Source organism: Meleagris gallopavo, chromosome 17, assembly GCF_000146605.3.
Source record: "Meleagris gallopavo isolate NT-WF06-2002-E0010 breed Aviagen turkey brand Nicholas breeding stock chromosome 17, Turkey_5.1, whole genome shotgun sequence".
Taxonomy (NCBI): Eukaryota; Metazoa; Chordata; class Aves; order Galliformes; family Phasianidae; genus Meleagris; species Meleagris gallopavo.
The window spans coordinates 4,982,748-4,994,820 of NC_015027.2; the positions used below are offsets into that span (position 1 = coordinate 4,982,748).

Sequence of the window (12,073 nt, forward strand, 5' to 3'; positions counted from 1 at the left end):
AAAAAAAAAAAAAGATGACGACTTTTACCCTGCTCCTTCAATTTAAAGAAAAGACTACAGTCTGATTCAAATAAAGCACTTAATTCTTCATGTTCTTCACTACAGATAGATTGTAGGTTGCTGTAGCAATCTGAATGAAACAAGAAATAATGATACAATGCCAAGAAATAAAAATAAATGAATTGCATTTTGGCATTAAGGTCTTTGTAAAGGCTCTGCTGATTTTCTTGGAAGCTTCCATGATTACCTCCTTGATTTTCTACTTCTAATTTCCTTTCAAGAACTAACTAATCAGAAATTAATTAATTACCTCCTCCCTATCCTCTTCTCTGTGCCCACTATCTGAATGACTGCTTCCTTCCTCCACATCATGAGGCTGCAGTAGAGAAAGTTCTTCTTCACTTTCTTTCCGAATCAGCTTGTAGCCACGCTGCAAAATTGAAATGCATGATGTTTGTTTGTGGACTCTTGGTATCAATTTTTAAATTTGTTTAAAGTTGTCACAGAAAATAACATTCTCCACGGCAAAAATGACCAGAGAACTAGAAGAACAAAGAACTATCCAAGTTCTGTAGAAGCACCTAATTACGGACATTATCTGTAAGCAGGACACCAGCTGGATTTTCTATACTGAAGAACTTATAAGCACATGTCAATACTTACCCTGTATGTTCTAATGCCTCGACTTCCACTGTGCAACCAATATAAATAAAGTGGTTTTCCAAAAAGCATTACAGGAACAGAAAGAAAAGCAACACACAGTAAAAATCTCTGTAGACCAACCTGTTCATAGGTGGGAAAGAAACAACATTAGACCAGATCACAAATCAAAATTAAGCCTTCCTTTAATAAGTCTAAGAAAAATACTACTGATTTCAGTGCATATGCAACCCAAATTGAAAATGTACCCAAATATTCACTTAATCCTCCTCTTAAATGGAATTACAGACACCCAGCCTCTTCAAGTCTGAGTTCTAGATAAAGGCATTACTGAAGCTCACTGTACTAGGATTATTTACAGTACATAAGCAAACAGCAAAACTATAAAAATATGACTATTCTCTTACCTCAATTCTGAACTGGGAATTTTTGTTCTAGAAACATACTTCCACAAGTCACCAATCTTACAATTGAAGAATAAAAACAATTTTTAATGATAATGTTTCTTCAATTTCCTTTTAGTCTGAGACGTTCCCCTCCCCAGGGGAAGGCAGAGCACACTCAGCTATCAGCCTTTCATGGCTGGTAAAGTAATAACTGCACAGAGAGCAAAGAATCATATGATTCTATGATTCTATGATCCTTAGAAGCTTGTAAGAAAACTACTAACCTGTCCAGTATAAAAGGCATCTGCTTCACCACCAGGGAACAGGAACATGTTAATAAATTGAATCAGAATGCTTGGAGCAGTTGTGGAGTCCTCTGCAGAGTATGCCAACCACTTAAAGAAAATCATGAACACAAGGTAGCCAAAGATGCACATCATGAACAAAAGTTCAGGAAGAAAAACCAAATAAATATTGTACTTCTTCTTGAAATGTCTAAAAGATAATGAAGAAAAAAGGGATAAATAAGTTTTACAAAGTAAGATCAAGGTAAACTTGGGACCCAAACATGGTCACAATGTCATTTTAAGGAGCAGTACTGAATTTAGGACCTAAAAGTGATTTCTTCATACTCAGTGAATTTTAATGTGGTATTTTAGTGGAAATCAATACCATGTGAAGCATGTACTTGCATTTAGCAAAAAGTGAAATACTTTTTGGAATAATACTGACCCATTTTGTGAAATTTTTATGAAAGACAACCTTCTGTTACTGCTGTTTTTTTGGTTTTTTTTTGTTTTTTTTGTTTTGTTTTGTTTTGTTTTTTTAAGACAATTACTATTATGCTGGGTTTTAAAGAAAACAAAACACACACCTGTCCCCATTTCTCTTGCCAGATTAACTGTTATAATTACAGACTTGACAAAAAGCATTATGGTTATCATGACTTCTTGTACTTACAAGTGGTTAAATACTCCCAATACAACTCCAAATGTCATGTGAACCACTCCAAGAATCACAGACATTTTCATCTTAAAAGAATTTAAAAAACTGAGACGGTTGCTTGCCAAATTCCAAATCTGAGGAAGAAATGACAAGATACATACATTTCAGAGCAATGTAATGGAAGGAACAAAGCAATATCTTTTCTCCATTACAACACCAGCATTCTACGTCAAGCTGAGATCACAAACTAAGTCTGAAGTGTGTGAAAATAGTTCAATCTTTGATTCATTAAGGGGAATCTCTTTTCGAATGGAGAAAGAAAACAAATGCTTTTTCTTTTCCCTCAGAGTATGTTTATCTTTCTAATACACATACCAAAATCTAATTTAAAGGTGACTGATCATCACAACGGATAACAGAAAAGAATAAAACTAACCGGATCAATTCCAAAGGGATAAGCTCCATTGTACACACCAGTAACATTTGGATCCAGCATTAAAAGCCGATGAGACTTGAGATCCTCAAGACTGAAGTGAAAGAGAACCACAATCAGATCTGACACGACTATGAAAGAATAAAACAATTTCTAAGTAAAAACGGTCTGGCTAGTTAAAAAAACATAACAACCTGGGCACCTTTTATTTGGGCTTAATTCACACCGTCTTTGAAAGATCCATCCTAACATCCACCCAAAGGATTACCTATAACCTCACTTTTATCTTTTTGCATTCTTTTGTTTTTAAATAATTATTACTGCATTTTTTATTTTAAGTGTAGAAGAGACTGAGCCCTCAGCCCACTAGCCAGGTCTTGCAAGATTTCATTACATTTCATTTGAGGGTAACTTCAAATAAGAGAGCAGCTAAAGGGCCAAGAGGTGAACCTGCTGCAGGAAATACTCTTGCTTTAATGGCATAGCAAACAAAGGCAGACCACTCACCGCCAAACATTCTGTTCAAACATTGCTGAAACATTCCACCCGGAACCAAAGATATTTAATGACTTCGAAAAACAATCATTGTAAATCAGACCAGTGTATATAGAAAACAAACTCATCAATAGAATGACGTATCGGCCATCAAACAGCATTTTTATTATCTGCAAATATATATTAAAAAAAAAAAGAAAGAGGAGTCATGTTACCTATGCACTTCAAAGAGAAACACATTCTCTAGCCACGTAAAAACTTCTAAAAGCTAAACATTCCTGCAAACAGTCATTAAATAATATGAAGAAACCTGAGGTCAATCCAAATGGATAACAATCTTTCTTTAAGCATGTAAATATGCAATCTACAAGGGACAATCACTTAATGGCAGATTCACCTTTGTACATTATAGCTTTATGCCAAATGATTTAGCAAACAGAACTAGCTGAGAGCCAATTCAGAGAGACAACTTTGGTTTAAAGTGAATTAAGAGATCTGGAGTCCCCATACAAGATCCAGTGACACAAACTGACACTTCTCTCATTGGCATCACTACAGTAACTAATGGTCCTTTTAAGCCACATTTCTTCCCCTAGACTTAACTCAAGAAGTTAAGCCACCTGCAATCAATCTTAATTAAATATAATTCTAATAAGATATGCAAGAGTTCCTACTTTCTAAGCCCCTATAGTTAAAAGATGAAATAAAATTAAGTCTTGTGAATTTCAAACTACAACTGTTTTTCAGAAACAGCAGAAGATGGAATTTGAAGAGACATTTTCTCCTCCCGTTAGTGGCTGTAACCACATTCTGTAAACAACATATGCCACTAAGTAGCGTTAGCAGAAGGAAAGACAAGCCACCAATATTATTTGCTGCCAGTCCTTCTTCCCAGCTTGGCAATTTCTGCCCTTTCAAAAAAGAAGAGCTTAAGACACTGCATTAATCTTGAGGAGTATGGTAATACTGAACACACAAAATCTTAAGACAAAAAAGCCTAATGCACATGCACAAAAAAATAGCACTTAACAGAAACATAGCAGCCATTTAATTGGAATTATCTTGCTGGTGGGGTTTAAGTTTGTAATTCCTTTTACCTCATCCTGTGATCTTCGTAATCTAGGATGGTTTTCATACAGTATTGTCAGGAGTGCAAAGATGAGCATTAGCAGACCATGCCCAAAGTCTCCAAACATAACAGCAAACAAGAAGGGAAAAGTGATGATGGTATAGAGAGCTGCAATGGCAACATGATACATTTCAGACATACAGCACAACAGATGATGGTGGTATCTGAATTATGCATAAGCAATCAACTATTTTTAACCTCCCAAACAATTTGTTTAGTCTTAAGTTTGAAGGACATTTCACCCCTTGCTAACAGATCTCCCACACAATATAAATTTAACTCGATTTAAAGCTTGCTTTAATTTATATAGAAGTATTCTTCTGTACAGCATCACATGATGCTATTGGAGTCAAGGTAACTAAGAAACACAGAAAGATATTACAATGAATGGGCTGTGTAAGCTTGCATAAGGTTGTTGTCTTTTATCCAGGTGATGAGCTTCACACCTTAGCAAGAGCAACAGCCATTACCAGTTTTCCTCTTTTCTCTAAATACATGCTCTTATCCAAGGTAAAGCATATAAATACACAGTCGTTATCACTGTTTTTAATGCTGAAAGAACACCTCACAATCAAATCCCAACTTACCACATGGAGCACCATCTGTACTTTGGATGAGCTACTGAAGATTTACAACACCTAATAAATAAGCAGTATGGTTGCCCCCATTTTGCCCCATTTGGTGTCCCACTTAGCAAGGCATTTAAACACACAATTTTACAAACAAGGTGAGCAATAATGACAATACAGTTCAGATTTCAGAAAACCAACCTGGATTCACTTCCCCATAGTTTCCAACTCCATAAGCATCAACAATATTCTGGAAGCCTGAGGTGAATTTATTGGTACGTATCAGAGTTGGAGGAGGTTGTGTTGTTGGAATGGTATTCATGAATGAAGAAATTGTGGCTCCACTCTTCCTCTATTTACAGAGGGAAAGAAAAGATGCATGAAAACTCAGTTGATGCTTAATCTAATGAAAGTGAAATCATTTTCTCTACCACTAGTTTCACCAGCCTTGAAACATCACTAAAATACAGTCCAAATGCTCTGGTCTGTACTTTATAAGGAATACCACATGAGGTTCAGGTTAGGAACTTGGGTCCAACATAGAAGTTCTTATTTAATAGTAAAGTAGTTCTTATTCAAAGCACTAAATAAAGATTGTGTTTATGAAGAAATTGTTTAACATCAGCATGTTGAGACCCAAACCTGCCTGCACCCAGCTTTTATCCTGTTTTAAATAAGTATTTTCTTTTCTATTTGTACAGTTAGAAGACAGAAGCTTTAGCAGCAGTGAGCATTCAGCTGACTTACCGAACCTTCCTCCAACGCATGGCGCAAGTTCTGCAGATCAGCCACTGGACACCAAACCTCAGCAATCAAACATTTGTCTGTGACATCAAAGCTGCACAGGTTGAGTACGTGATAAATGGCTTTCATCTTCTTTACTTGGATAACCCATGTATAGATGGATTCAGATGCTTTACACAGAACTTGGCGTAAGTAATCCTCAGTTTTATGCAGAACCTTTGTCCAAGCAGAAAAACGAGAAGATTTCATTGAAACAGTTATGTTAACTACAGTAAAAGCACAGACTATTTGTCCAAAGATGAACCACATTTGCAAGAGGCCACAATAAGCACTGCCTTCTGTTTTAGGCAGCAGAATTACTCTGAAGTTTAATAAATACAGGCAACACAAGACCACAAACATTATATATGATCATGTTCAGATCCGAAGCTATCTGTATTTCAGAAACATATTAATATATCTAATACTGCAATACATTAAGTTATTGCCTCTAGTGCAAAGGGAAAACACCACTACAATTTACTCACTGTACGAAGATCCTGAATACGAACACTCAGCCCTTCAACAACGGCCACGCGCTCATCCACACTATTTGGGTAGGGATACACGTGACAGCGGTAACTGCAGAGACACAGAGATGTGTGCTGAATAACCAAACTAAAACAAAATGCAGCCAACATCAGGTCCTAGTCAAATCTGCAGCATGCCATCTAATAACTATAGGCAAGATTCTGCCGAGTCTCACTCAATGTTTGGCCCATACTTAGGACTGCAGATAAAGTGATCCACGCATTTACTTCTACATTACGAATTTTTAAAGCTAGATGCAGCTGAGGGGATGGAAAAAAAAAAATCAAATTCAAAGCCTTGCATAAAATCAATATTTCTAAGGAAGTGGAGGAGAGGAAAAATAAACAAGAAAAGAACTCGGATACAAAGAAACAACATATATTCATTTTTACCAGTCACAAATCTTCTTAACTTTCTGGCCAATTTGTTCACCCCAATAGGACACTAAAAACACAAACCATTTTGTGGTTTCACCCTTAAAGAAAAGAAAATAGTTAATGAAACTTGTTTTCAACCAAGAACTCAAGTGCACTATCATTATTCAGATTTGTTCTTTTACTGTATAATCAGAAAAAAGTATTAGCAGCAGCATTAGCATTGCATTGTTTTAATTAAGACCAAAAATGAAACTCAAGCGTGCCAATACTTCAAAGGAGTTTTTTTTTGTAGATCATTAAAAAAAATAAAATTTTCAGGGAAGAAAAAAAAGATCATATTTCATCACCTCTAAATTATAAGTTAGAAAAAAGTTCTGGAAAATTGAACTGTTACAAATCAGAATCAAAGCAAAATTTCATTTAACTTAGATAACCTTTACTGTGATGGACAAAGTCCATTTTATAAGTTCAGAGATATTTTTAATAGAAGACAGACAATATCCCAGACTTTTTTTTTTCCTTAACTACTGAATGAACAAATAAAAGGGACATTAAAAGGTAACACCATGTACAGACCTAGTTAATAAATATCCAAGCAGTCATTTGTGCTTTTTTTTTTTTTGTCACAACAGCCAATTAAAGTCACAGCTACTCCACAGCAAAAGGTAAGATGTATGAGGAGTGGCCAGGGTCACTGGGTTTGCCCAGCTCAGAGCAGAAGATGCAGAGAGGAGGCAGCCACAAGACCTCCACAGGCACTGGGAAATCGTTTCCATTTAGTGCAGAGCTGAGCAGCAATTATTTTAAGTCTTATGAAAAGTACAAACACAAGAAACTCCTTTATAGTGTTTATTACTCACTGTATCTGGATCTTCCAAACATTCATCCAGCTCTGCATATGTCAGAATAGTGTATCCTTTACAAGCTCTCCACAGCATTTTTTCAAATGCTTCAACTTTTGCTCGGTGAACCAACCCAGATATAAAGCTACGGGAAAAGAAAGGTTTGATAAATAGGTCAACATCAAGTCAAATAAGACAAAACCAAGAAAAGTCAAAATCTCAGCAATAAATCACATCACAAAATAGAAGCCACAATAATTTAACACATCACCTCTAAAGAAGGAAGCATCACTCTCTATAGGAACTAATTGGTATATAAAATAAAGAGGCAATTTCCATTTAGGAAACAGATTGACTATAGGCCCAAGGAAACAAACAGAATATTTGACATCGTCTCCGTCTATGGCAGTAAGATTCTTGATTTTTCACTCATTTTTTTTTACTTTCATAAAGACATTGCAGGGAGTTGTATCCATACATCACTTTAAAAGCAAGTAAGCAGTACTATTAATAATGTTACATGTTACATTACTACTGACTCACTGTGTTTATCCCTGAAAAATGTTTGAACAGTAAAAGTACCAATTCAGGGCAATTTGAGATTTTTCCTTAGCACACATACGTAGTTTTATGGGAGCTTTGTGACAGTTTTCTCTAACATATCTCTTCAAAAGAATTCAGTTTTGTTTCAGAGGTACAATTGGGCCACTCACCCTGCCTAAAATAGTTTGGCTTATCTGAACTCACTGGACTCACACAACACCCCATCTTTTGAGAAAGCAGCCTGTTACTTATAGCAGCTCTTGAAGCAGTTCTGAAGCAGCACATCATGGCAACCAGGCAGATATGGACTGAACCATACCTACCCCAGCTTGGCACCTAGTCTGTGCATACAGTTGTAATCTGCAAATGGCTCATTTTCCACAGATGGAAATTCTTCATAATTTATATGTAAGTGGGACTCATACTAGAAAAGGAAAAGAAACATCAGCCGTAGCTCTCAGGAAAAACAAAACAAAAAAAAATTTATTATTCTCAAGAAGAAAAGTTAGTTAAATTATTTCAGCGAAAATACAAAATGATTTCCTGCGTTCAATTCAGGCAACAGGAAGATCTTGGAATCCCAACCGAATCACTCAGCAACTAACAGTCACTTTTGCAAAAGTTACCTAATTGTTCTCAGAGCAACATATAGGCCAAAATAACAGCGTGCAACAGGATTGTCACACAACACACTCAGATGCTGCAGGATTACCTCAGCTGTTCTCCTGACAAACGTTTGTGTGACATCCAACATGCATGTATACTCCGTGAGTTCAATCAAGTTTTTCCTCAGCTTCTCTTTGTTTTTATTTACTTCTCTCAATTCTGTCTCCAGCTTCTGCAACTGTTCCTTTTACACAAAATAAAAGTGACACAGAATCAGGTTTGGAAATTGGGGGAGAATCAATTTGAAGTACATATTAATTTGGCTGAATTATAGTCTTCCAAATTCCTAAGTGTAATATATGCTATTACTCAGTCTGCCAAAGATTGCTTCATACTGAGTGTTCCTGATTCACCACCAGAATCCATTAAGTCTGCTGTTATGACTCTAATTTATTTCTGAGCTAAGGCACACTTGGAATTAGAACCTGGAATAGCACAGAGTGTGAGACATTTACCTATTCTATTGACAGACCTACAATAAAAAAGAACATCATTCAAAAGTATATTTACATTTTACAAGCTTCTCCTTCCAACACAATACCAGGAAAAGCATTCAGAGAAAGGAGCACTCTGTACTCACTAAGAAACCAACACGGGAAACAGCAGAGCCTTGGGCTAAGAACTAAGAACTCCCACACATCCTGAAAAATAAGGATGCAGGAAAAGTCCTGAATAAATCCCTAAGCAATAAACAAGGCTGAAGGACTACACCTACATACAGCAATTTATCTGAACAGCAACGCACCAATCCATCAAAAAAGAGGTGACTACAAACCTCTAAGTTAGCTTTATGTCTTTCACAGGAATTTTGTGACAATATAATATCCTCAAAGCAGACTTTGAAGTAACACTGGCAGAACATGAAATCTGGATAAAGAGAAGTAAAGTTTGCCCCTGACAGGTCCCTAAGTAAATTAAGTCCTAAGTGGTGAAACAGAAAGTGACCCAATTTGAAATAAAGTTCTGAGATCCAGTACTACAGTTTTGACAACTGGTGCTTGAACAAGTTACCTGAATTTCTAAAATGTGTTTCAGCAAGGGGGCAGGAGGAGCAACATCTCCCTCAGGAAGAGGAATATCTGCCTTTTTAATTTCTTGTACTAAATAACCTAGAGCGAGAAGAGAAACAGAATCAGAAATATAAGCATATCATATACACTTGAAAGAATACTACGTAGCCATTGTGAGGGTGCCAATCACACTGCAGCATCAGGCCTTAACTACTTTATTCCTTTATTTCTGCAACCATACACGGAGTCTGCAAAAAGAACAGAACAGGAGGAAAGGCTGAGCTCTGTGCAGAGGAAAGGCACTGATGATGTGCTTAGAACACAAGACTTCCCTTGGAAGCTGCAGAAGGAACCCATCCTCAGAGACGTTTGACTGAAGCTTTCCCAACACCACCATTTTTTAAGAAGCTTTTAACATTTCACAGTATCTTTTTGCTGTTGTGAGTACAGCTTTCTAATGCCATCTGCAAAAAAACCTGACATTCTGCTCAACAACTCATGTTTAGAATATACAGTGTTCAAACAAAGAGGCCTAAGTAACCCAACAACACATGCAGCTCATGCTGGGCAGTGTGATTGCTGGGATGTATGGCATGACCAGCACGTGATTCCAGTAACACATTCCAATAAGAGGATCCTTCAACAGTAACCTTTCCTCAGGATACACTGCAGTGAAGTGCATCTTGGTAAAGCTCTGCAGCCTTTCCTCTATGCATTGATTGCCATGTGAAAGAAATTACTATTAGCTTGAGATGATCTGGAGAGTGGCTGGAAGTTGAACAGTGCTCAATCATATAATGTGACAAAAAAAAAAAAAAAAAGGATTTGTCTTATAGGCAAGAGAATATCCAGAGCAAAGCTTCTTTTTTCCCAGCAGTATTTTAACCATTCAGTACAGAAACAGTCTCAACTATTCATCAGCAACAAATCAGCAACCCTTCTTCACTTCTGAGCTTAACCAAAAAAGAGAGAAGAAACAGAACAGCAATATCTAAAACGTACATGTTGTACAGTAAGTAAAACTTAAAGCTGAGAAAATTAAGAGAGAGCACTAAAACACTGGAATTGCCCACAGGCTGTGCAGTCTCCAGCTGTAGATGTACTTGAGTTGGATGTTCTGACCCATTTCAGTACAGGAGTCAAATAAGCCATCTCTGGCTCTGAAGATCTACAGATACAGTGCACATGAGTGCACACAGGCCTCTGTCATGGATACAAGAATTTTATAAGATTCTGCAAAATTCAGACAGTACAACACTGGGAAAAATCAAACAGAAAAACTGCAGCTGAAATCAACACCTCAGATCCACTCCAGCAAAATAAGCTTGAATAATGCCTCAGGTGAGAAAGGGCAGGTAGGAAAATAAAGCTCACCAAGAATTCTTTCCATTTCTTCACATTTCTTCACTTCATTCACAAATTTTCTTTGAAACACGCTTACATTTGGGTTGAGCTGAGGAAAGATGAAATACTCATTAGGAAACATGAAAACAACCACCCCTACAAAACACAGCTGTCTGTGAGACTTCATGGAGCCAATGCTGCATGTGCACTCTTTCTAGAAAGTGCTTTTCATCAGGGAAGCTACTAAAGGAGAAAAAGATTTGTCTTTCAACAGCAAAGCTTTACTGGAACTGAATCAACATCCTTCCTTCTTTTTACTCAGAGAACCAAGTAACTAGATCTACCAGAGAAACCATTCCCAACCTTATTCTTACCATTTTAAAACACTGCTTAAAGACTTCAAATTAACAAGCATGAACCTTGATAGAAACAGCTTTTTTGTTGTTGTTTTTCGGTTTGTTCAGTTTTTTTGCTGTAGAGTTTCACAGAACCTATGTGGAATGTTAAGCATTCATAGATATTTGCACACACCTCCCCATGAGTATGTAATGCCTCTGGCTGCATATTCAACTTCCAAATCAGGACTAGATGGAATAGCATCTTTAGATACTCTATAATGATATACTGACGAATGCACATCCTCCTACTGCCATATTTGCTAACTAGCTGTTCACTTAAGTTTTCCTTACAAAGACTGTCGTCCTGCATTTCTGAAAAGAAATTCCAAAGTCTCTGTCACCAAGTAAGCATCACATAATTATGATAAGACAGCTCAGAAATGAAGTTAATTATTACCCAACCCATTTTCTAAGCCATGCAGTTGGCCTCCTCTAAGGCGAGTTGCTCTGTGGGAGCAGACATGGCACATCCTGACAGTCAGTGAGAATGCAGAAATAAGCTTACAGAGCACGTGGGTGTTTCTATCAGCCTACTGGGGGGTGGGCACGTCTACTCTGGGGCAGCAGGTGAGCAAGAAGGCCAGCAGCAACCTGGCTTGTATCAGCAACCACGCAGCCAGGAGCAAGAGGGGGCCTTCTTACTATGCCTGGGGCTGGTGAGCTGCACCTCGAGCGCTGTGCTCAGTGCTGGGCCCCTCACAAGCAGAAAGACATCGGGGCCAGGGAGTGAGTCCAGAGAAGGGCAGCGGAGCTGCAAAGGGTGCGGAGCACGGCTGGGGGAACCGGCCGGCTCCGTACAACTCCCGACAGGAGGCTGCGCGCTCTGCTCGCAACTAACGGCGGCAGCCTCACGTAGCGGCAGGGCAGGATGGGGTGAGTACGAGGGGAAGCTCATCTCCCAGAGAGCGGTCGGGCATCGGCACGGGCTGCGCAGGGAGGCGGGGGCTGAAGAACGACCCCGC

General features: G+C 37.9%; 1 protein-coding gene across 1 annotated transcript in view; it reads right to left on the reverse strand.

Moving 5' to 3' along the window:
- The window catches only part of ATP6V0A2 (ATPase H+ transporting V0 subunit a2), a 13,547-nt gene extending 2,632 nt beyond the window's left edge, over positions 1-10,915 (reverse strand). Inside the window, exons 1-16 of the mRNA XM_010720076.2 lie at positions 10,744-10,915; positions 9,371-9,468; positions 8,406-8,543; positions 8,017-8,117; positions 7,169-7,295; positions 6,324-6,406; positions 5,889-5,982; positions 5,365-5,577; positions 4,819-4,969; positions 4,017-4,156; positions 2,932-3,089; positions 2,428-2,518; positions 2,007-2,125; positions 1,331-1,541; positions 664-783; positions 311-430 (exon numbers count right to left, since the gene is read on the reverse strand). Coding sequence (XP_010718378.1) covers positions 311-430; positions 664-783; positions 1,331-1,541; positions 2,007-2,125; positions 2,428-2,518; positions 2,932-3,089; positions 4,017-4,156; positions 4,819-4,969; positions 5,365-5,577; positions 5,889-5,982; positions 6,324-6,406; positions 7,169-7,295; positions 8,017-8,117; positions 8,406-8,543; positions 9,371-9,468; positions 10,744-10,900 — 2,121 coding nt within the window. The 5' untranslated portion in view covers positions 10,901-10,915. The remainder of the gene's footprint in view (positions 1-310; positions 431-663; positions 784-1,330; positions 1,542-2,006; positions 2,126-2,427; positions 2,519-2,931; positions 3,090-4,016; positions 4,157-4,818; positions 4,970-5,364; positions 5,578-5,888; positions 5,983-6,323; positions 6,407-7,168; positions 7,296-8,016; positions 8,118-8,405; positions 8,544-9,370; positions 9,469-10,743) is intronic.
- Between the last annotated feature and the right edge of the window lie 1,158 nt (positions 10,916-12,073).